Below are 25,701 nucleotides of genomic sequence, written 5' to 3'. Positions count from 1 at the left end.
ACTCAGTAACAGACAAATGGTCAGTGCTCAGTAAATTGTTGTCTTTTGTTTTGGTTGTTACGAATAAGGTTTGAGTCATATCTGAATTGCACAGTCCAAAATAAGAATGGAAAAAATGTAGGGAAATGGACATTTTAGAGCAATTGCTTCTAGAGAGCCACCCTAGGTTGGCTGGGTCCAGACACCGACACTCCCTTCTCCATCCCATCATGATGTGATCACAAATCTGTGTATCACCTGTGCAGACCATCTTGGTTCCCAGCTCCTCACAGGTGGACCCCAGCTGTGACTAGGGTCCTGGTCCCCCTCTTCCCCCCTCTTCCACCCATGTAACCCAGAATCAGATCCTGATCCAATTCTGAACCAGAGGCCAAGCCCAGGTTTCATAGTAGGATCATATCTCGGATGTATCTCACCTCTGGCCAGTGTCCTCTTTGCAGTCACCTTCCAAGGTCACCCCTGCCAGTCAGTCCTGGAAACTACATGGACCCACTGTATGCCACTGCTACTGATCACTGACCTTGTGCCTGCGTCAACTTCAGAACCCACCCTCAACTCCATTACACTCAGTGGGGTCCCTGGCTCCAATCCGTTGGTCATTCCCTGAACCCCCAGCTGCCGTATTGGAAACTTGGTACCAGCCAACATTTTCCCAAACAATGACTGTGATCTTCCAGATTTCCTGGTTTGGTAACACGTGTGGATGCAGCAAGGCAGCCAGGATCAGAGACCCACAAACGTCACTGATGGCTTCACTGGGGTGTGACAAAGACCAGGGGCCCCACGTGTCTTTAACTCTCATCAGAGATTTAGAAGGAAGCGACTTTCAACTTCATGTAGGGATAGATTCTATCTAAACAGCATCCTAGAGAGCAAACCCTCCTGAGTAATTAGTGATCTTCTCCAACTGGAAGTGTACAAAGAAGGCTGGTGATGCCTGCCAAGAGGGCTCCTGATTGTATGGGAAGTTGGGTGAAGTAGAAAGAGATGGATCTCATGGTTAGTTTGGGTGTGTCCGTGAGCTCTGGATTATGTGTGGCATAGGATCAGGACACCAGCATTTTGTAGTGATTTGTTTTGAAACTCTGTGTTGTCCTTCTGAGAAACTTTCCACACAATTGGCTCTAAAGTGCCCCATCGGAGCCAGACACCTGATACGGGGTTGGCTATGGGCTGGAAGGCTGGACGCCTCTGTGAGTAAATGGTCACGGTGGACTTCGCAGAGAAAGAGCAGTCTGCAGTCCCAAGTCAATAGTGCAAGGGCTGGGATTCTTTCCAGCTTGTGCCAGAGACCACCTCCGCCCTGCTCAGTCAAGGTACTCTTGACTCTGAAGCCACATTAAGAAGGGTGGCTTTTCTCACGGGTTGGCAGGTAGAGGGCTAGAAGCCACTTGGACACAAAGGTTGCTCTGTCCTCACTCCCCATTGTGTGGAGAGAAGGCTGGGGCAATGGTAGTAATGGGGTGCTGCCCCGCCCCCAGCTCAGCCCCCTATGGCTATGGGCTTAGACTTGTAGGAGATGCTCAAGGTGGCCTTTTGAACAGCTCCTCTGGGATACTTCTAGGCTCTGCTCACCTTGGAAAGGGTAATACAGGATGCTCAGCAGCGCAGAGTGGAGTGAAGCCAGCATGGCAGCTGTGTACTGAGATGTGCACAGAAGGTGGGTGGTTGGGGAAAAGGGGCAGGTGGGTGATGGGAAGCCACGGTCACCACAAAACCCTGCCAGTGCTCAGTGAGCGGAGCTCGAGAACCATTTGGTTCCCCCAAAAAGGATGCTGTCTGCTGGCCAGCAGGGGGGAACTTGTATGTGGGGCGAGAATTCACTCTCCCAGTACGTGAAGGGCAGGCCTTGTGCTGGTGCCTGTGAAAGGGCTGCAGGCAGCTCTGATGAGGTTAGCCATGCCCATGCCTGCACCCCCGGCACGGGGAAGGCTGTGCACAACCACAGCCTAGGGCAGAGCCCAAGTCTGTGTGCCTGATCCTGGCCCCCACCGACTACGACCAGCTGTAAGTGTGTTAACAGTCAGCCTAGCATAATAGCTGGCACTGATTACGGTCCTACTGCAGTTAGGCTGTGCTAAGAGCCCTGAGGTGGATTTTCTCAATCTCACACAATGTAAGATAGCTGCTACTATTATTCCCAATTTGTAGATGAAAAAACTGAGGCCCGGAAGGGCCAAGTGACCTGCCCTAGCTCACACGTTAGTGAGCGGCAGGGTCCAATTTCCACTCTGGCCTGACTGGGTTCAGGGCTCCTTACCCTCGGGGCTGGGCTGCGTCCCTCGGGAAGGAGGGCCGCTGCCTCCGAGCTGGCCTGATGCAACCTGACGATCCCGCCCAAGGAAGACCGTGAAGGATCGCATTTCATTGGTCAAGGCTCATCGTGTGATCTGTGTGCAAGTGGCTGGGAAATGTGTCTTCAATGAGACTAGGGAAGAGAGGAGAATTGTGGGTGGGGAGGTGGGAAGTGTAGGGGTGTGGTGTGTGGAGGCAGTGACCTCTGCTGTGTTAGCCAGACCCTGAGGTTCAGCCCACTGTTCAGGTCAACAGTATTTCACTAATATAAACAATATTGCCATGAAAATGCTCAGACATACCTTGGGGGCACATAAGCTTGTATTTGTGGAGGAAATTCTCCTAGAAACAGAATCGTTGGATTGCTGGGTACAGGCACTCAGAAAGCCAATCGATACTGCCAAAGTGCCTCCTCTGAGGACTCGACCGGGCTACACCCCTACCAGTGGTGCACACTTTGCTTCTCCGCGTGCTGGCTCAACTGGATATTATCCAGACTTCTAGCTTTCACCGTTTTGACTGATCGATCTCCAGTAATTTTGACTGGTACTTCCCTCATTATAAATTAGTGTGTATTTTTCATTTATTTATGGACCAATTTATTTTGTCTTCTGGGAACTGTTTATAACCTTTGCCCTTTTTCTATTTTTAAAAATTGGTTTCTAGATGCCATAATTATTTGTGACACCTTGCCCCCCTGCCCTCCACTTATTTTTAACTCTTATGGACACATGTAGGTTTTTGGGGGTCCGTTATCAAGGTTAATTTTTTAGCTCAAACCTGATCATCTTTTTCTTTCTGGTTTTGAGGGAGTATATATTGACTTTTGCCTGGGTTTTATATATGTCCTTCCCACTCTAAGGTATAAAAACCCTCTCTTCTATCATTTTGTTTTAATTCTTTACATAGAATTTATTTTTAGCTCTTTCCTCCATCTGAAATTCATTTTTACATAGGATATGATATTGATATTCTTATTTCTCTTATTAAAAATAAGACCCTCTCAACCCTACCTGTGTTGTCCGCATGTTAGTGAGCTGCCTCTTTTATTACAGACTAAATACCTGCACATACTGATTTGTTTTCTTTCTCATTGATTGTTTTGGTTTTTCTGGCATGAGCTCTGAGCTGTTCTAAAGATAGTAGCTTCATAATATGTTTCAGTAACTGGTAAACCAAGTCTGTACGTATTATTCATTGTCCAAATATCTTGCCCATTCTTAAACATTTTTATCTTCAAGATGAACTTGTAATCAGCTTGGCACAGCTCACTGAATAATCCTATTCGGTTGGGACTGGGATAGCGTTGAGTGTATGGATAACTTTGGAGAAGACCATCACCTTTATGATGTATACCTCTTCCTTTAGGAGCATGTGCTCAAGTCTTCGTTTGTGCCCTTCAGTGATGGACAGAGGCAGCACAAGTTTCTTTTAGAATAGAAGTCGGTGCTTGGGGGGGTTCTTCTGTGCATTCCCAGGGAAAATCAAATGAATAATCCATGACTCTGGAACCCATAGTGTCTTCCCAGCTATTCTTTTGATGCCATCCTGTTATACAGACTCTAAAAAAAGATGGAGAATTATGACAACTAGAAAAATTCTGTCCCACAGCGAGGGGGCTTTTGGTCTCTTCTGACGAATTGTGGAGATGCAGGCCTCTTTCATGGGTACCACCTTCTTTCTGGGGATGGTGGAGAGAGAAGACTGCTCATTGTGCAGTGGCCTTGACACCTCTTCCCAGCTACCACTGCTGCTTCCTCACTCCCACATGCAGTTGTCTGGTCCAGTCTGGTCCAGATGATTATCTTCTTTTAAAAGCTACCCTGAAGATCCATGCCCATCCCTCGTCAGTACCTTGTATCTGAGAGTTCACAGTTGGCCATGCTCTGTGTGCTGAGAGTACTTCGGGGAAGCTGAGAGGCTTTACCTGCAAGGCTCCCATCATGTGTGTGCCCCTCATCCTTGACCAGTCAGTGACTGCCAACCCCATATCAAGACACATAGCATCAGTTTCCTTGTTCTAAATTTCTCTGCAGCTCTCAGTCTCCACACTTGCCTCAGCACCAGGGGAAATCACCAAGCTCTGGACTGTCAGGACATGCTAAATCAGATGAGTGGTTTGGGGTTGTTCAGGGTCTGGATGTGCATCAGTTAGGAATGACGTTCCAGACCTAGTTGCTCTGTGGGAGGCTCTGCCCAAGTAAGGTCTATCCCTTTGTGCCAAAGACTGAAGTGTGTCCCAATGTCCTCTGACTTCAGGAAGATTCTAATTGGCTGAGACTGTTGCCTCTGGTAACAGAAAGCATCTTGGAACCTGCCTTGCCAGGATGTGGCCTAGTGTGTGATTCTTCAGCAGGAAGGCCTATGGGACCTCTATCTCTGGGGACCACCTGAGCCAGAGATGCCATGCCAGGGCCTGGGAACGTAAAGTCTGCCCCCGACTGGGGTGGGAGCCCTGTATACAGGCCTGAGAGGTCCCATAGAGAAGATGTCTTCCTGCTTCAGAGGGCCTTTGGGTCGACGGTTCTGGACGCAGTGTCTTTTGCTCACTGTACAGGTGTGCAAGTGGTCACTCTCTCTGCTCCAAGGTGGAGTGGATGGCCAGGGATTCCTGGGAGACTCTACCGGACAGTCTTCTGTGCATGTAGAGTGCACTAAGATACACTGATGCTTCAACATACATTCTGCCATTTGATCCCCTCGCCGGTGGGAAGAGGGCAGTGGCCCTCCATGTCCCCGCAGCACAGTGCCTGGCGCTTTGCAGGCCTGGGGGCATGGGGGTGCGTTTACAGCGGCCTTGTCACTCAGTGGTCTGTGTAGCTGCTGGGCTGGTGCCCAGCTCCCCTGCAGACTTTGAGCTCCTCAAGGTAGACAACAGAGAGCTTTTCATACTGTATGTAATCTTTCATACAGGGCATATAGCACACAGTGGGGCCGCAGTCACACAGGGAGACAGATCAGTCAAGAATCCATGACAGGTTAAGCTCAGAGAGCGTGAGTGACCTGCCAAAGCTCACCAAGCTGGCACTTAGCCCGATTTTCTCTTAGTGAATGAATCCAGGACACCTCTCAACACTCCAGAAAGCCCTGAGGCCTCACTTCAGGGCCAGGAAAGAGGTCTTGAAGGCTACATCTTTAAGGTGACATGACCTGTAGCTCTCTTTGACTTGAAGTGTCCCTAGGAATCTGAGGTGGGAGTCATGTCAAAGCTTCCCTCTCTCTGGCCTTGCCGTGGGCCACAGATAGAAGGCTCCACCTTCTGCCCCTCCCCTACACGGGCAGTGGCACAAGGTGCCTGTTAACACATTCCTACTGAGATACACTGCTCTGGGGTACAGGGGCCTCAGCTGTCCTCCAAGGGCTTCTGCAGCCCCGTGGAAACCTAGACACCCAGGCTTCAGCTTAGGCTAGGTAGAGGGGCTGCCTCTTTTCCCAGAAGGTGAAATCCACTCCCTGTCTCCCAGACAATTAGCTCCACTGAAGCAGGAGAAACAAGAAATACTTTCTACAAACATTGGTGTTTGGTGAAACGTGTAGCACTCGTTCTTTGATGCTCCCGAAATCCCTCTCAGCAGGGTCCCTCCTTGTTTTGACTAGTCATTTCTTCTTATTACTAACTGTTATGATTAGGAGAATTGCCTGAGTACAGGCCCAGTATTTCTAAGACCCTAATGAGCCACAGACGCAGACGTGCTCAGCACGGCCTGGAACCACGGTCGCTCTGTTCCTACAGGAAAGCTACTGAAACGACTCAGGAATAAGAGCTTCCCATCTCCACGAGAGACCCGCCTCCTACCCCCCAGCACCCAGCTGCATTTGCAACACACCTGCACCTTGCACCTTTAGGCGCCTCCATCCTGGGTGAAAGTGTTTTTAAGGATGCACTTTGGAACCATCAAGGCCTGTACTCAAGCCTTGATTCTGGCACTCACCTGCCACATGGTTTAGGCAAGTTATTTAATGTCCCTGAGCTACAGTTTCCTTATTGTAAAATAGGGATTATAGTTCCTACCTCATACAATATTGGAAACATGAGATTTCAGCCAGTAATGTGCCAAAATGCCTAAGATAGTACTTTGCATATAAGGTTTGTTATTAAAATGAAATTCAGAATTCCATACAGAATTCTGTTGAAATGTAGACCACAGCCATCTCTCTGATCTTGCAGATGATCCTTGTAGACATCTACTCCAGGCAAAGTACCGAAAGTAATCACTCCCTCTGTGGCGTGAAGCAAACAAGTTCCACCAAATCAGAGCCTTGTCCTTCGATGTCAATGCAGATGGTACAGATGTCCATCTGCAGGAAGGTTAGGTCCCTGGGGTTCATTTTAAACTGGTTCAGAAGGTGACATAAAGGTGACTATGGGAATGTTAGAGTCCCAGAGCAGTGAGGAAAAGTAAATCAGCCTGATTTCCTCAGGTGTCAACATCCTCTCCTCCATGCTCCAGAGGGGCAGCCTGCATTTTGAGGGGAGTAAACAGGATGCCTGGGCATGCAGTGGGACAGACATGACACAGTTTTCCAGTCCTACACCTCAGGCCCCCAGCACAACCCCCTCTTAGGAAGAGACACCTCAGAACTTCAGACACTACCATATTCACATGGAGTAAAACAGTGTTCCGGTTGTGTGGTGCTCATCACTCACCAATGATAGACCTGTTTATCCCAAAGACCTCAAGCCTCTCTAAACTCCCCTATTGAGCGGAGGGTGCCTCAGCGGTCTGTCCATTCGATGCCACTGCTTTCCACCAGGTCCCTGATAACTCACTCTTGGTTTCCTGACATGACCTCAGTCACTTCTCCCTGCTCCCAGTAAGACTGTACAACTTGTGCTGTCACCAACCCCTGTTACTGTGGCATTACTGGTGCCTGACATAATCTTTAGGAGCTGTCCACTGCCATCCAGGGAACCCCACCCAGACAAAGGGGTGGGAGCTCCCAGGCTTGTGCCCCTCTCCAAGGTGCTGAATCAGCATGGACCACTGGGTCAAACCCTTTCCTCTAGCACGGTGGTTATTCTCCAGTCTCTCCCAGGAAATTTATACCTAGTGAAGGAATGATGGAAGAGGAATTAGTGTCTCAGGAGGGAAAGAGAAATTTTGTAGAGAGAGAGAACTGAACTTAGGCTGAGTGTCAAAGCTACACATGGCCACCAGAGAGAATAAAGAGAGATCTTTGTTTGTTTTGACGCTGTTTTCAAATAGCCAGTTACCAAAGAAGGAACCACAACTGAACGTGAAGCTGACTTTGTGTTTATTTGGTAAACCTACTTCCTTTCTAACAGTTGCAAACTTTCCCTCTTTTGGCTGCCATTACCCTCCAGCCCTTCCTGTTTTCAGCTTTGTGTGCTGTGTTGAGAGCAAAGGCGTAACAATCAGCCTGACTTGGTTTCTTGCATATTTTGCCTCCATAGAAAACCTCTTCAGACCTCCATAGCCCCCAGTCCCATGTCTGCCTCTTCTCCTTGATTCCTGCCTCTCCATAAAACCTCAAAGACTGTTTCCCTTCTCTTAGAAGCCTTCTGGTCACTCAGACATGGTTCCTTTAAGTAGCTGTGTCACAGTGAGCAACGGATAAAGAGGTGTCCTGATAATAATACCACTTTTGATAACCAGTCCTGGACCACTCCTCCCATGTCTTTCAGCCCCTCACAGCACTCTTCTCTTGCCATCCCTATCCCAGGGGTCATTTTCTAATCTCCCATCTCTTCTTAACCCTGAGCCCACTAAAATATGCAATCAGTTTTTCAAACTACATTATTGACTCCTCTCGCCATGAGAACATTACCTCTGCATTCTTCTGACTCACAGTATTCACGAGTCTTGAGGAACACATGTCCTTCCTGATTCATGCCCAGACTTTATCACAGTCCTCTTTCTTAAAGGAAGATTGAGTAGAGAACTCAGTTTGCTGTAGGAGTAAAGGAGGGGCTTCCCTGCCCACAAGAGAAGGGAGAACAAGCAAGACCAGATACCGTTGTCAAAGCCAGATCACCTCTTGGGAGGCCAAAAAGCATCTATATAGGTGCACACCAAGGTTTTTAGCCCAAGAGGTAAAAAGTACTGGACCTATTCTGGAGATGCAGCCCCATGCCCAAGACCAAGGCTCTACCTAGGGTGTGCTTGCAAGGGTTAGGTGGCCTAGAGGGTATAGACGGGAGCAGATAACTTTCAAGGTGCTTCTCCCCAAGTACAGCTCCAGTCTTGTGGGCAGGATACCCAGACACCATCTCTGAAGAGTTTGCTCTGCATTGGTCTTACCTTTTCTGAGACATTTGTAACTCTTTGTGTTTCTGTCACTTGCTTTGATCCTTAGCTGTATGTGTCCACAATTCCCAGTACTCCATAGGTAAGGGGCCTGGCTTCAGTAGTAAACATCTGGTTCCCCCAACTCTACAGGTGGTAACCTCTATATCTTTATGACTCTCACCATGCTCAGCACAGTTCTGAGCATGGGGGTTCTCTGCTCAAGGAATGAGTGGCTGAATTAGATCAGTCATAATTCGATGAGCAGGTTAGGGTTTCAGATCATCCAATAATGATAATACTAACACTAATAGCAGCTGACATTTACTGAGTTTCCGTGTACCAGCCACGATCTAAACTCTTTGGGCTTATAATCTCATTAAATCCTCAAAACTACCACTTTTCCAGATGGGAAAATTGAGGCATAAAAGTTCTTCTTATTAAGATTTGCCAACAAGAGAATTTTTTTTTTAACTTGGTTGCTTTGAACACTTAGGAAGTTCATTGGTTGATGTCAGTGACCCCTCAGAGTCTTTGACAACATGTATATGTTGAAGCATGTGTTCACTCTCCTGAAGAAAAGTTTGTTGCTTTCTTCAGATTCTCTAAGGGGTCAGGACCCCATCTCTGGCCTGATGCAGCCTAATCCCAGCCTGCATGATGGTCTCCTAGGAGATCATTGCCTCACCATGGTTGTCACTCTCAACATGCTCCCCGTGGGGAGGGGTCCAAGGACACAGATCCTGGCTGCTGAAATGCAGTTAGCAGGACATGCCTGCTCTGTCCCTTGGACCAGCCAGAAATTCACATCTAAATCCTGAATCCAGGATGTTGGTCTTATTAAGATTCCTGATAAAAGAATTGGCTTTCAGGGCTCAACTGTCTTTAGCAGATTTTCCCTTTGATTACTCAAGAGTGTCTACAAATACACTCATCTACTCTCTCCCACCCACTCTGTCTCTCTACTCTTTAAAAAAAAATCATCTGGCCCAAAGCACATTAAGAAACAGGAGATTCTGTCTCAATATGGCAACACTTGGGCTAGCCCTTGGCTCTAAAATGATCCCTTCTGCTTAACTCTTTGAAGTCCCAGTGCCATCCATGTATGCAGGCTGAACCAACCTCTCCGGCACATCCTGGAAAACACTGGAGACCCATCCCCATAACACAGAATCCATCATGTTCCTCCCACCCAAACAGAGAATCACAGCTCAGCAGTTTTCCCATCCTTTAAAAGATCTCAGTTTTCCAAGCCCTTTTAACAGGAAGCTTTCATCAGTAGTAACCGTGGCAACAGATCAGAGAAGCTTCAAAAAGCCTGTCTGTATGTAATTAAGAAAAACGAGGACGCGGATGCAGGAGCAGGGAGCTTTGACAAGGAGACCTGGCTCAGAGCCCTGTCAGTGCACTTCCCAGGGGCTTCTGAGACCGAAGAAAGCAGATTTTTTTTCCCCTCTGGTATCCCTCTCTAGACCCCCATTAAATTTTTTGTTTGCTTGTCTCAATTGGCCTCCTTCCTGAGGATGTTGCTGGGGACCCTGGTGCTGGACAAAAATCTTCTCTGTTGGGTGTGGGTCCCCAACCCAGGGAGCGCAGCCTAGACGTGTAGGAAGTGGCCCGAGCATTTCCTCCAGGGAGATTTATTTGGAGGCCAACACGGCTCTGGTCAGACTCTGCTCAGGCACAGGAGAGTCTGAGCTGCCTGCTTGCAGGAATGCACCCTTGTCATTAGGACAATGGCGCACAGACTTCAGACTATCATTGTCTTAGCTGCCAGACCTGGGCTTGGTCACCTGGTCTGGAAGTGGCCTCTTGGAAAAAGGGGCAGGAGCTGAGCATTGCAGGGAGGCAGTCTGAGCCTGGGGGCTGCTTTATTTCCTGACACTTGTTTTTATCTGAAACTGTCTCCTTTATCTCTATGATTCCTTCCTTCCTGTCAGTTTTCTCTTGTCATCTAAGTTCCATGGGAGCAAGAGCTCATCTGTTTTGCTCTTTTCCATCCCCGAGTGCCCAGAACAGTGCAGGCAATGTTTGTTAAAGGACTGAGCAAGCGAGTGAGTGAATAATGAATGTGCTGTGAGCTCAGGCACTGTGCTGGCCTCTGAGACAACAGGACACGTGTTCAAGTTCTCCTCGCTGACAAAGTCCGCTCTCCAGGGAAGGCCCTTAACGTCTGCTCCTGCTCCTTGGAAGGAAAGGGTTCAGATTTATGCAGCCCTGGACTTAAAACCATGGCCCCCATAGAACCCCGTTCATGCCCCACGGATGCATTTGCTCTGAGTGCAGCCCTGTGTGAGAGGTGGTGGCTTCATATGAAGGCTGCTTCTGAGACAGGAGGGACGGGCACAACCATGGAAGAAATGACACAGTGGTTGAGGACAGGAGACACTGGTTAGAACCAAGATGGTGGAAGACTCGACTTCCAGTAGACCTTGAGCCTCATGGCACAGCCACAGGTGCCGTGACAGTTCCCAGGCTGACCATAAAGGTCCAAAACTGGGTGAAGCCCAATTCCTGGAAATCCCCGCCCCTTCCCCAACGTAGTTGGAATAATCCTCCCACTCGTTAGCATATGAAATTACTGAGCCCATAAAAACGAACAGCTCCACACCTCGTGGTCACTCTCTCTTGCCTTCTAAGACGGCCCGCACTCTATCTATGGAGTGTGGATGTGCTTTTACTTTAAACTAAACACCCCCCCCCACCTCTCGGTCTCTCTCCCTCTTGCCTTTCTGAGATGGCCCACATTCTGCCTTTGGAGTGTGTGTCTCCTAAGCCGTTTTCCCTCCTGAGACAGACCCCACTCTATCTGTGAGTGTGTTTCTCTCTAAATAAACTTGCTTTCACTTTACCATGCCTTGCTCTTGAATTCTTTCCTGAGCGAGGCAAGAACCTGTTCTCTGGCAACGTTTCTAAATAAACATGACAAATCCTTCCTGGAAACCCACTGCTTTTCTTCTTAAGTGGGAAGCAAATGAATAGACGTGGAGAAAATGTTGACCAGGATGGGTCTCCCCAGTGGCCATGGACACCGACGCATCAGGGACAGGGCAGGCCTCTCCCAACTAGCTCCTCACCTGCCACCTTTATCTCAGCGAAGCCTCTCCTGCTCAGTCACAAGCAGGGTCCTCACTGCTCCTGCTGCATCCTCCCTCAGCCCCACCGCAGGGCATCCTGTCTCGTGCTGGAGAGGGGTGCTCACACGTGCCCTAAAGCCATGCACACTGAGCAGAGGTTGAAAACCGGTGGAATGCCGAAGTGCCAGGCATGGGAATCACAGAGCCCACCCAGCCACCAGCCCCTGCTCACCAGGAGGCCACAGCGTGGTCAGGACGCAGAGGAAGAGTGCATCACAGTGCAATGGTGGAGTCTGAGTTAGGCGTCTCGAAATGGGCTTATGGAAGCACAGGGGGTGAGTGCGTGACTGTGGGATCAGGGGAGCCTCCTAGTGGAGTGGGTGCTAGATCTTGAAGGGTGAACAGGAACTTGGCAAATAGGTAGAAGGAAAAGAATTCCAGGCAGAGGAGAGCACGCAGGACAGAGCCTCAGGGACTTGAAGAAAGATTAGCGTGCACGGGAAGTCGCAGGAGTCTCCCTATCGGTCCCAACATGAGGGGCGAGGGCCAAGTGGCTGGAGAGGGGATCAGGAGCAGCAAGACCACACAGGGGCTTGAAGAACACGGAAACGAGGGGAAACTTTTGAATAATAGGTCTGAGCAGAAAATGCTACGGTCTCATGTCCATTTTGGAAATCACTCCCTGGCAGAAGGGAGTGGATGGGAGAGATGCCAAGTGATGTCGGAGAACTGGTTAGGAACCTTTGCAATTGGGCAGGAAGAGTGATGAGGCTCATCACTGGCAGGCAATGGGGAAAGGAAGGGAAAGACCGAGGAAAGGAGATGGAGCTGACAGACTGTGTGTCGGGCTCTCCCGTTCCGCCTGGCAACAACGCAGGGTACGGGAAGGTAAGGACTGAATTGTGTTCCCTGGATTTGTTAAGTAGAAGTCCCCCCTCCCCCCAAAAAAGGCAGACATGGCAGAGGAGTGAGAGTAACCAAGCTGCAGTTGGCTGAGCTGGGAGCGAGGACAGCCCATAAGTGTGACTCCACTTTGGGAAAGCTTGGCTAGAAAGTGAAGAGAGGACATGCCATATAGAGAAACGCCAGGGAACCATGTGTTGATTTTAAAATGGCAACGACTTAATGCAGGTTTAAGGAGACAAGGTGGAGTCAGGCGAGAGGCTGAGGTTGAAGTGCAAGGGAGAGAGGAGGTAACTGAAGGTAAGTGAGGTCTCCACAAAGAGTGGGAGGGATGGGTGGTCCCTCTCCCTGTCGATGCTTGCTTCTGCCCCTCTGCCCAAGGCTGCTTTCTGAGTGGCAGCCTCAGACTGCCTGGAGGATGCAGTAAGATAACTTGGTTAAAGGATTTACCCCGTGCCTGGAGTGCAGCAAGTGCTCGGTGAATGTGATGGCTGTGAGTATGAGAAACAGTGGCCTGTGGCTGGGGCTAGGCTGTCTGCCGTGACGATGAGACAGGCATCGATGGCAGTGACCCCGGGGAGCCTGTGATCGGAGCCTGATCAGTCTGAGCAAACAGACATGACTAAGACAGGCACCAGCCAATATGGACGTTAATGAGCAGTGTGGCGTGAGAGGAGGCTGGCCAGGCCCAGCAAAAGCCCACCTCGGGTGGTCCTGACTGCCCTCCCAGTACTCGTTGTGTGCTGATTCAAAAGAGCTGGCTGTTTTTCCCTGAGCAGAGGGGTGGGGAATTCTTGAACGCTATTTGCAAGACATCAGTGAAAATGCTTCAGGAATCCTGCCCTGTGACAAGCGTGCCTGAATGTTGTGCTTTAGCTCCGGCCTAATAGGCTTTGTAGAGTACGGTACTGATTTTCTTTCACGTTTTAATAGAATCCGATTTAATATTTGCTTTCTGCTCTAGCTGCTAGCTGTTGACTGATTCAACACAGAATCCTTCCCTAGTGCCCCTCGATCTTGTTGCCATTCCCTCATTTTGTGTGTTGGCATTTGATTCCTGTCTCTGGCAGGAACCGATTTCCATGTGTCTTCGTTCAGCTGGCGACAGTCACGTACATGATAACGGAACGCATTACTGTCCAGAGCCGCTGCTCCAGCAGACCCTACCGTTCGGGAGCGGGGGGCTTCCAGGCAGGATTTGTTTCCGTCAGGTAGACACTGAGGATCAGCAGAGCTCATCCGGGGAACTCAAGCCTATGCTCTGTCCTGTTTTGGGGCAGGAGACTCTCCAGCTTAATCTCAAAACACTCAGGACTGCGGCCATTAATTCAGCAACATTTTGCCCCCTGAGTAGGTACCAGCTTTCTGGAGTTTTGTAACAAGGCATCTCATCCTTTGCCAGAGTGTGAACAGAAGCTCTGGACAGAACTGTCTAGAGGGAGGAGGCTGCCGTCCTGGAGTCCCAGGGATCCTGGCTGGTTTGTAACGGACAGTCTGTTCAAGTGTCCTGCTATCTGTGAATAGATCTGACCACCGACCTTTGGACTAGCATATAGCGTAAGGCCAGCCTTTCCCTCAGTAGAAAAAGATCGTTTCACCGGCAGGCGGCACAGGGCTGTAGTTGAGAACGTGAGCTTTGGAGTCAGGCAAATGTGGTGTCCATGCTAACTTCAGTGCTCAGAGACCATGGGCTCTTTAGCCAATCCCCATTTTCAACGTTAGTTTCCCTTCCTATAACCTGAGTTCACTGTTGTATCTTCCCAGTAGGGTTCTTGAGGGGGATGAAATGCACGCGAAGTGGCCAGCAGAGGGTCTGGGACACACCCTTATACTCTTTTTGAGTCATGGTGTCAAACATGGTCTCTGCGTGAACCTCCCTGGCGTCTTGTCTTCATGCACCAAAGCTTGCGTGATGTGAATACTCATCTCTCCAGGTGTTCTGGCAGCCTGTCCTACAGAGAAACACTCCCACTTCCATGCACGCCCCGTGCGGATTCCAGGTTGGGAGATTTTTATGCAGGAGGCCAGCATATATTGGGGCTTATGAGGGGGTCACTCCTATGCCTGAAGCCTTGAGTTCTACACCCATGAAGAAAAGAAGGAATCTAATAGGTGTGCCCTGTTACTGATGCTAAAGCGGGCTGGAGGATGCAGCTTGGTCCTGAGAACAAAAGGGCTTGTAGCCAGGTCCTCCATCCTCCTCTCGCTTGGCACATAGGATTCAAAGAAGGAAAACCCTAGTGGGGACGACTGAAAGGGGAGTTGGGGACAGGTTGCCGTCTTCATCCATCATTTTTTCTCCGAATGGATTGGAGCGTGGAGATTTAGGGTTGAGGGAGGAGACGGAGATGCATGTATGTGATGAGGTTGGAAACACCCCAAAAGTGGATGAAGGGATGCTGGGCAAGGCACTTCTGTCCCGCCTCACCAGGCCTTTCTTTGTCTCCCTACAGGTGTCCCATCAGGTCCCCGCAATGTCATCTCCATCGTCAATGAGACGTCCATCATTCTGGAGTGGCACCCGCCTCGGGAGACAGGTGGGCGGGATGATGTGACCTACAACATCATCTGTAAAAAGTGCCGGGCAGACCGCCGGAGCTGCTCTCGCTGCGACGACAATGTGGAGTTTGTGCCCAGGCAGCTGGGCTTGACCGAGTGCCGCGTCTCCATCAGTAGCCTGTGGGCCCACACGCCCTACACCTTCGACATCCAGGCCGTCAATGGCGTCTCCAGCAAGAGTCCCTTCCCCCCGCAGCACGTCTCCGTCAACATCACCACAAACCAAGCTGGTAAGTCTGTAGGCATCTGCATCCCTTCTGTCTGTCTGCCTGGCCGGTTCTTAGCAATCTCTGTGCTGGAACAAAGCTGCAGCCACGCCCATGGCATCAGTCTGCCCTCAGGCCTCCCCGCAGGAGTGAAGGTATCAGGCGATGGGCTTTTGTGAGCCTGGAGGAAGCAGGTGTAGTGTTCTACCTCTAAAAGTGAACCTGGATTCTGAGGGATTTTCTTGTGTCCAGTACAAAAGCCAAGATGTGTATCCCAACCAGGGTAGGACCCAGTGCTCCGCCCCTGGCTGGGGCTCAGCAAATGTCCTTGGAAGGATGGATGGACACACAGACGGATGGGTGGTAGGTGGACAGACAGGTGGACAGATGGATGCATGATCTTGAGAACACAGGAGCCGCTAATTAGAAAGCCCCATGAAAGAGACTTCCCAGAAATCCTGTGATACTCAGTATTGCCTTCATAGATTATTTTTCAGTTAAACCCACGTAATTCGAGAGTGTGTTCTCCTCTACAGCCTCCTCAGATGAACGCTGTGCTGTTACAGACACTTCAGGTAGTTGGCAATAGATCACGCCTGACCGCTGGTACATCCCCGTGGCACACGCAGCTCAGAACACATTTTCTTCTTTTCTCTTTGTTTCCCTCTCCTTTACACTTCTGACCTTTTCTCCTTATTGCTTTTCACACCTCTTGCAAACATCCATTTCTTTTTATACCCATTTAATCAGTCCATTCATGCACTCCCTCACTTATTTATTTACTTACTCATTTATTTATTTACTAACTCATTTTCTTGTTTTTTGGGGGGTAATTAGGATTTATTTATTCATTTATTCATTTATTTACTTAATTACTTATTTTTAATGGAGGTACTGGGGATTGAACCCAGGACCTCGTGCATGCTAAGCATGTGCTCTACCACTGAGCCGTACCCTCCCCCCTTACTCATTATGAAGAGACAGTTATTCAGCATCTCTTGTGTGCGCAGCTGTGGATTAGACACTGCGAGGGATACAGTGATGCTTAGACACCATTGTTCCTCCCATGAAACTCATTAACTGAAATATTTCCAGGACCTCGACACAAAGTGCAAAGCTGCAAGGTGGTGGATTCTAAGCACCGTGTGCTGGACAGATGCAGCAAATGACAAAGGAATGAGAGAGAAATGAGCAATCTCTCCCCTGGGGTGAGGGTGCTGGGCTGCAGAGGGGAAGCGAGCATCACGTCTATAGGCAGTGATGAGGGCCGTAGGTGGTGGACCATGATCTTTGGAATTATGGATTTTTCTCAATCCACAAATTCTAAAAGGACAGCTTGTGAGGGGACTAGCAGGAGCCGAGCATTTCTCTTCGCTCTCTCTCCCTCCGTGTAGCTCCCAACTCTTGACCTCTTCTATCCTACCCCATCCTTTCTAACTCCTCACCTCCCCATGCTCAGTCTCATTCTGCCTCTTTCAATACGAGGCATTTTGGACGGCAGATGATTCTGGGGTTTAAGCTTTCAGAACAGAGAAGAAAAAAAGGTGTCGTCGGAGAGCATGGCTGTCCAGATGGCTGCGTGGTTGCTGTGAGCGTGTGTGTGTTCTTGTGTGCGTGTTTGTATGTATGCGTATGGTCACGTGTTTACATGCATACGTGTGTAGTGAGAAAATAAGAGTGGAAGTGTGGAAGCCTCCAGCTGGTGACCACAGCCCCGGCGCCATGGAGACAAAGGTTGTGACCATCTCCCTTTATCCAGCGAGAAGGGAATGGTAATTTCTGCATCATGTCGAGCACGTAACATCGGTAGCCTTTGTTAGCAGTATTTCCCTTGGAGAGTTGAAGGCAGAAAACTGGCTGAAATATTTTAGTGTCCCAGCTTCTGGGAATAATAATCCTGCCAGGCTGTCATGTTTCGCCGGGCTTGGCTGTCTTCTCTCTCTCTCTAAGCATGTGTGAACAAACCTGCCACTTATATTGGTTTGCTTTGATTTCTGCCCCTCCCTCCCCTTCCCCTGCTATTCCCGAACCTGCCCATCTGCTTGTCTTGCCATCTGCACCTTCCCAGGCTGCAGCAGAGCCGAGGGACCCTGCATTACCAATATCCAAAATATTTATCTTTGTCCTCACCCATGTGCCTCTCCAGGAACATTTCTCATGCCCTTTGTTCCCCCTCCAATGGGCCCTTTCTTCTTAACCTTCCCTGGTTTTGTAGTCCCAGCCTCACTGTCACCTTTCAATCTGTGATTTCTCTTTGGGAATTCTGGAATTTGGGTGTCAGAGAGTTTACAGTCAATGAGAGAAGCATGCAGCTGCTTCTTGGTGGCATACGGCTATTATAAAATCAAGATCAAGTTAACCAGCAGTTCCTGATCTGTGGGCGGTGGGGCTCTGAGGAACACAGTGCTGTCACACTGCTTTGGTGAATCTACACGTGAATGTAAATTACTTTCAGCCAACAGATAATTTGTTTTAAAAGAGAACTTTCAAAATCAACATTTGAGCCTGTCCCTCTGCAAGAACAGTTTAGAAACATGAATGGAAGCCCCAGATTGTATAAGAGATGAAAGAGAGACGAAACAGCAGGCAGCATAAACGCCTAACGGCTCACTCAGCTCCATTAAGGGAGGAGGTGGATGAACACGAGGACCACCAAGACGTCATGACATGTCTAACCATGTTCCAGGGCACCCTGAGCTCTTCCGCTCTGGGTGAGATCCAGGTCCTCCCCACCCTGACCTTAGGATACAGTGTGACCCCTGTCAGTGCCTGTCCCACTGTTTGGGTTATGAGTAGGTAGATGACAAGGAAAGAATTGGACCAAGAGCAGTCCAGAATCAATCATTAAGTCAGCTGATAAGTGTCTATCCTGTGCCTAGAAGTGCCCCAACTGGGCAGGGGACTATGGAGTGGGTCCTGATTGAGGAGTAGTGACTAATAGTTATTATAGCCAACACCTCATGTTAGTGTCTTTTGTGTTGACAGAGAACTTTGGAACACATGGACTCATTTGATTTCATAATTACCCTATGATTTAGACATTATTGTTCTCATTTTTCCAGTAAGGAAGCAGGGGCTTAAAGGGGCTTGAGGCTTAAAGGATTAGAGGAGGGTCAGCAGGACAACCCTTCTCTGTTTCTGCCTTCTGTTTCCTGCTCTAAAATGGGGACAGTCCCTCTGTGCTCCCCATGGCATAGCCTCCAAGCTCAGAAGGGTTATTCAGAGCCAGCCAGTGCCATCCTGCTGAGAGGAGGGGACCTCAGTGGGCAGTCTGGTGACCCTTCCACAATTTTCTCTGTGACACTGAACCATGAAAAGCTTTCCCCTGCCTCTGGGTGGCTGGGAGATGGGTGTGTGTTTGTTGAGGGGTGTAAGTTATTCCCAAGGTGAACTGGATCCTGACAATGGATGTAAGGGTCACATGAGAGAAGGGTTTGGACAAGTTGATTGCCAAGGGATTTGGACTTGATCTGACATCAGACTCTGTCTTGAGAGGCTGTTTGGGGCTGGCCCTTCCTCTGTTTGGGAGCTGCGGACCACATCTGTTGTGTTGGTGCTGTCCAGCTGAGGCAGGGTGTCCTACTCGTCTTTCCTGGGGCTGCCCAGCTGTGCCATATCGATGCTGCTTTGTGCTCTTTCACGAGCTCTGCCCAGTGGAGGCGGGCAGCTCATTGTAGCTGATCTAGGTACCTGACAGAAAGGGCTATGGTTGGCATCAGTCAGTTAGAGAAAGTAACCAGTAGTCTTCTCTTGACCCTAGGGTCTAAGGAGATTTTGTAGTCATCTTTTGGTTCATTGATTAAACATTAGATACACTTCTTCTCTTGGAGGCAAGCATGACGGGGGACACCAAAGGGTCTGTTGAGTCCTGAGATCCAGAGAGCCTCCATCTCCTTCCATGATGACCCCAGTCAGGTATACAGTCAGACTACTTAAGGATCTTGTATCACCTGGAGAGCATCAGGGTAGGATGCTCACCCAGTCCATCAGTGGTGGCAGAGAACTACCATATTTGAGCACCTCCAATGTGCCAAGCCCCTACCAAGCTCTTTACAAAGACAAGGTTGGCCAGAAACTGGGGTCAGAGTGCTTTTAGAACTTGCCCAGCATCTCACAGCCAGCAAATGACGTTTCTTGGTTTCCTGCTCAGGTTTGTGGCTATTTTATCCTCAGACTGATCAAAAATCGCATTATGGCAAGCTGTGTAAGCTGTAAGGTCTCTCTAAGCTATTGCCACATAGCTGGGCCACTTTAGCTGTCAAAAAAATGTCCATCATCTTTGGTCAGGATTGGTCATGAATTATGCAAGCTTGGATTTATGTGAGGTCTTTTGGGATACAGCCTTGCACTGAATGCAGCTGCCTTAAGTTTAAAATAGATCAGATCAGGTGGAACTCTCTCTGTTCCAGCGGCCAAGCGATCTGCAGAGAGGTTGTTAACACCACTAACTTCTGCAGTCACTCTCTGGCACCCGGCCCCAGGTTCAGACTGATGGCCAGATCATCTGGCTGTCAGAGAGAATTAAAGTGAATGACAAACTTTACTTCTCTTTTCTGCCAACTAGACTCAGAGTGTCAGAATGGGGGAAGAGGACCTCAGAGGAAATCTTCAAAAAAATAAGTGAGACAAATCAGACCTGCACATCTATGAAATCAACTTATAGCAAGGTAAAATCAAGTCCGTACATTTGGGACCAGACAAGCCAGAGAGAACAAGCTTAAAGACCCAGGAAGCCAGGCAGGTAATGGAGAGGAGCAAAGCAGGGTCAAGTCAGGTAATAGGGAGTGGTGGGGACTATGGTGGACTGAAGAGAACGGGGAGGGGAAGCCTGCTCAGTCCAAATCTTATAAACTGCAGATCCTGATGAAATATGTTGACATCTAATTAGAAAATTTCAAAACACTTGAGAGCCCAACAAATCCAACTCTGGACTTGGCCTGGTTGCTGTGGTTTGCAACCGCTGATTCAGAGGGCTCACTGCTATACCCAGGCTTGCGTGGTGAGCGTGCTGTGTTGTTCCATCTCATTGCGCCGTGGGGCAGTCACCTTCCTTGTCTCCTGGACTCCTGGTGAAGCGGTGCGGAGGGGAAGGGGGTCCCGGGGTGGGTTCCTCTTGCTGCTGCTCCTCACGTGACTCATGCAAGTTCACTGAATTGCCATGCTCCCTCCTTTCCGGACTGTAAGATGGGACTAACCACACCTGCTTCCTAGTGCTGTGTGACAAGCGAAGGAGACGGGATAGAAAATCACTTTGCAAACCATGTGATGGACTGGGGATGAGCATCATTTCAGAGATGATGTCCTGAGCCAGACAGCAATTTGCTGGACATTTTTTTTTCCTAGGCTGTTTTCTTCCAGGGAATCTCAGTCTCTTTGTTTGGGACTAATGTCCTCCAGAGCAGAGAAATGACAGGTATTGGCTTGTCCGTTCTTCAGGGAAGGAAGGCGTAGGCACCAGGAAGGAGAAGTAGTGAAATCTGTGTCCCAGGGAGTTAAGGAAGAGGGCAGGAATGGGGCACAGAACCGGTGTACCCGTCACAGTTTCGTCCAGCCGCTCAGACGAGCCCAACTGTTTTTCCGTGTCATATGTTTGGAGAAACAACACTTGGCCCTTCCTTTTCAGGTTGCGTCGGCAGCATTTATATTTGACATTTATATTACGCACAGTTCATTGCCTGTGGAATACCAACACATTCCTCCTGCCCACAGCAAGCCATTATGTAACGTTGTTTAAAAAAATACTACACTACTCTGGTAGTAGTCATAAGCCCCTATAGCTTGTCCTCATTCAAGGCATTTTTGAAGTTCCTAGACAATTAAAGTCACTCAGAGATGCCACTTTTCCCACAAATGAATTACTAGCCCACCAGTTCCTCTGAGCATATCACCTAATTTGCATGATTCCTTGGTTAAATATAGTATTTGCATACATAAAGAATAATCCTTGCATAGGAAAAAGAATTTTATGATACTGCAATATATTGAGCTCTTTGGAGGAAAGATATTATGTAAATCTCAAAATTAAATATTAAAACAATATTACATTTCTGCCTGTAAAAATTTAGAGTGTTAAGATCTATTGGCTGAATCTAGTCCATTTTTAAGGGAGGGTCTCATTGGAAATGAGCAGGTGAAATTTGCTCCCAAGCAGAGAAAAGATTGAGTCAAAACTTCAAAAAAGACTAGAATGACTTTAAGGTAAACTTTCATTGAAGTGAGTAAGGAAAAGTTAAAAAAAAAAAACCTTAAGTAAATGAAAATTTCACTGTTCTTAATTCAATTTCATAGTTCATTTCATTGCTTTCTTCTCATTGTTAGTTCCCAAAAGGTTGTTTTTCTTGTTTCTGAAGCCCTGGCTTTGAGAAGGAACTTCCAAGCTGCCTCAGAGAGGTCCTGCCATCGGCAGACAGTGTTTGTTGTCTGTTGGGCTGAGCAGGTCAGTACATAAGGCTTGACCTTGACCAAAGTCATGGCCTTACACGCCGGGCAGCCTTGATTCTCCACTAGATGGTAAGCTCTGCAGAGAATCAGACTTTCCAACCTACTCCAGCGTCATGAGGGAGGACCACACAGCACTAGGCACAGAGCCTGATAAATACTTTCCAGGTTCCTTTAGTCCCTGCTTATGTGCTTTAGTATATAAATGTTTGGTTGATGTGTAGTGATCAGAATATGGCCTCGTGGTCCACCTGTGGGCAAGTGATCCCTGCAGCTCAGCTAAGGGACCAGGTATCTTCTTCCTCTGTGGCTCCAAGGAGGAAAAACCTAAGGGAATGATCTTAGGATGTTCCCAGGAGCCCTGATGGAACATGGTTCCCAGAGGAACATGGTGAAATTCAACTGCATTCAAAGGGGGGTCTGCTTGTTGGTTTGTTTAAGCGCGCTAACTTTGGAAATGCACTCATTCATTCCACTGGTCTCTGTGACTGCTTCCCTGTGCTGGCCCTTTGGCTCCTGCTTCTAGGGGTTCCCATTCACTTACTCAGCAGATATTCCTAAAGGCCTTCCATGTGCCATTCACGGCTCCAGACACCGGAAACACAAGAGCAAACAGCATAGATAAGAGCCAGTGCCTTGGGGAGTTCACATTCTGGTCCCCAGAACCCACTGAGGCTGGGATCGGAGGCCCAGAAAGTCACCAAGGGAGCAGGTGACTATCTGGGAAGCGACTTGGGAGGGAGGGCTTGAGTTGGGCTATGGGTACCACAACCCACTGCAATGACAAACCTCCGTTTGCAAAAGTTAGGATGCAATCCCCTGCCATTGCTAGAGACTGTTTCAGTCTGGCTGGAGTGGTTGTTGCCACACAGTGATGGTATCGAGGTGGGTGTTTTGTTGTTCATGATCTGAACTTCTCACGGATGGACATCACCTGCTGGGCCCCGCTGGGCTGGGTGTAGGAATGCTGCCCACTCTTCGCCCTGAGAGTGCCTAGGGATGCTGTTGACGGCTTGAGGATGGTTACGTTGTGACCAGAGGGCCCCACCAGTCCCAGGGACTGCATGCTCATTTTATCCCATCCTGGGCCAGGCCCTCAAAGTACCTAAGTACATGGCTTGTTAAGTGAAAATGGTACTGCTGGAGTGAGATGTAGCAAATTCCTTTCCTTGTTTAAAGTCCGAATGAGATTGTTACCACCCTCATTACAGAGGGAACCTCTTGTTGGATTATGAGACAGCTTCCTTTCAACTTGTGGGCCTGGCCAAGGGGGTGGGAGGGAGGAGGAGTCCAGTGATGAGTCTGCCCCTCCCTCCCCTGGCAAAGGTCAGTTCCTTGAGCCGCCTGTCATCTCCAGGAGACCGTGCCCTGCATTCATCTTAGTGGCTCCTGTTCCCCAGTGTCTAGCCAGGGGCCTGAGATAACAGCGTTCAAGAAACGCTCATTGAATGAATTAAGAAATTATCACATGCATGTATGAATGGGTGCTTCAATCTCTTTAAAAAATTTTTTTCTCCTTTAATTTTATTTTTTATTGAGCTGTAGTTGATTTACAATGTTCATTTCAGGTGTACAACAAAGTGATTCAGTTATACATATACATAAATATATACACACACACATATTTTCAGATTCTTTTCCATTATAGTTTATTGCAAGATATTGAATATAGTTCCCTGTGCTGTACAGTAGGACTTTGTTGTTTATCTATTTTATGTGTAGTAGTTTGTATCTGCAAATCCCAACTCTTAATTTATCCCTCCCTCTCCCCTTTCCCCTTTGGTAACCATAGTTTGTTTTCTAAGTCTGTGAGTCTATTTCTGGTTTGTATATCAAATTTGTATCTTTTTTAGACTCTACGTGTAAGTGATATCACCTGATATTTGTCACCTCAGTCTTTCTTAAACTCATCTCAGGCATCAGCAAATGGTGCGGCTTGCACTTTCCCTGAGAGCTTTCCTTCCTCGGGCATCTCTGGGAGGGTGCTCTCAGCTAAGACCCCACATTCTTCCAGATGTTGGGGAGACCTGGACTTCCTGGGTGCACTGTCCTCCCAAAGCACAGCCCTGTGGAAGACACCCTGATCAGCCCGGGCTGCCCCCTCCCCGCAGGCAGGGCCCCAGCTACTCCGGCAGGCCCCAGCGGGGGTGTCGGGGTGGCATTCCGACGCAGCTCTCTGTCCACCTGCACGCCAGCTCCGCGCCTATCATTTTCACAGCACCATCCATGTTAAACAGGCAGGAGCACCAGGGGTTTTTGAATGCAGCAATTAACAAAACAGTAATCAAGCTAAGTGTTTAATTTCAGAAAATTAACATCTTCTCTGAGCGGATGTGAAAGATGGAGGGAAAAAGGCACATTCAATATTCTGGGTAAATAAAGGCAAACGCCAGAGCCACAAATATTTTCCAGTGCAAGGGGGACTCTTTACCAACCCTCAGGCCTTGGGGTCTGTTTCCTTCTGAGAGCAGAGCCATAGGACAACGTCTGCTATAGAATTGAGTCCTAGGAATTCAAAATGCGTACGTTTCTTTTCTTCTCTTTTTATTCCCCCCAGACAGAGAAAATGCTTTATCTATCCAGAAGAGCTCAGGGGAACAAGCACACATTCCTGCCCCTGTGAGCCTGTCTGCCCCAGACAAGACCCTGGTGTGTGTATTGCCCCTCTGAGCCATACTAGTTACGAGGACAACATAATGAGTTCCAGAGTGTGCATGAGTTTTTGGCATGCGTGGGCCGTATTTCTCCTGATAGACTAAGGGCTCCAGAGGGAAAAGGCTAGGGCTCCCTACTCACATCCCCCTGCACCTCCACATGGTGTCTGTCCTCTGTCCCAGGATAGCCTGGCGCGCCTGATACAATGTTCACCTTCTCCTGGCACCTCATAACCCAATGGGCTGGCTTTGTTTGCAGGAACAGGTTTGCATGTGGGGAAGGACTCTTGTGAAGAGGTGCATGTGTGAGAGGGAGCTGGGTGAAGACAGGACCTCCCAGTGTCTATTGGCTCATCTGGTGTCCTAGAAAGGTGGGAGGGCAAGGAGGGCAAGGATAGTGGCTTTGCAGGAGGGTGGCAGTGAGGTCTGAGGCACACATAAGCAGCCATGAGGCTCCCGAGGAGGTGCTGTAGCTCAGCTGGGTGGTGGGCTGGGTCAGGGGGTTGAGTGGGGCACTGCCTGAGGGGACACGGGCCCACAGCCCCCCAGGGAGGGCGCTGGGAGTCTGGCTTAGTGGGCAGCTTTCCTAGGAGGTTCTTGCAGGCAGCAGACATGGAAAACAAAGAAACCAAAGCAAGAGAAGGAGTGCATGGTTTGCAAAGATGTGAGAGACATGCTGGGGGCTCCCAGAAGTGCACAAGGACGGCGCCCTCGGTTCTGCGCATGCGCGACTTGTGGAGGTTCTGAGCACCCAAGTCGAGATGTTATTTATGCAGTTGGACATTCAGGCTTCTATTTTCTCTGTAGGTGGGAGATAAGCTTGGTGCTGAGTGTGAAAGAGGAGGCACTGGGGTTGAAGGTTTAAGGAAAAAATTTTAAGTTTGGCAGTCTGTTGCCCAGAATGGGAGAAGGTATGGTCCAGAGAAATTCAGCAGTTTCAGAAAGGGTTTTGAAGGCTCATCCGAAGTTAGTGATCTTGTATTTACAGAGCTGCCTACCTGCCCGGTTCTGTGACTTTCTCAGCAGCGCCTGGCTGTTCTGAGCAGACCCTGAGTTTTACCGTTGCACCCTGTGGCAGGGTAGAGGCAGCTCACACCCCAGGCTAAGGGGAGCATTGTCAGTTCTGTCATTGCCGAATGGAACCCACGCTGAAGAATGCGGACAGGCTCTGCACTGGGAGGAAGCGAAGGCCGAGGGCCAGAGGAGGCGGAGGGGGGCGGCGGGCTCGCCAGCGGTGGCCCCGGGTGGAAGCTTGCGTTCCAGAAGCATACTTGAATGCGTGGCTTTGAAAAGGGAGCAGCTTCAGGTGAAGCCAAGCCCA

General features: G+C 49.1%; 1 protein-coding gene across 3 annotated transcripts in view; it reads left to right on the top strand.

Annotated features, from left to right (window-relative positions):
* The window catches only part of EPHB1 (EPH receptor B1), a 409,323-nt gene that overhangs the window by 280,576 nt on the left and 103,046 nt on the right, over positions 1-25,701 (top strand). For all 3 annotated transcript variants that reach the window (XM_032488058.1, XM_032488067.1, XM_014557700.2), the window contains one exon: positions 14,977-15,312. In XM_032488058.1, the coding sequence (XP_032343949.1) occupies positions 14,977-15,312 (336 nt within the window). The remainder of the gene's footprint in view (positions 1-14,976; positions 15,313-25,701) is intronic.

The sequence above is a fragment of the Camelus ferus genome, chromosome 1, assembly GCF_009834535.1.
Source record: "Camelus ferus isolate YT-003-E chromosome 1, BCGSAC_Cfer_1.0, whole genome shotgun sequence".
In the NCBI taxonomy this organism is placed as follows: domain Eukaryota; kingdom Metazoa; phylum Chordata; class Mammalia; order Artiodactyla; family Camelidae; genus Camelus; species Camelus ferus.
The sequence above is the reverse complement of the archived record's forward strand: the minus strand, read 5'-3'. Positions and strand labels throughout refer to the sequence as shown.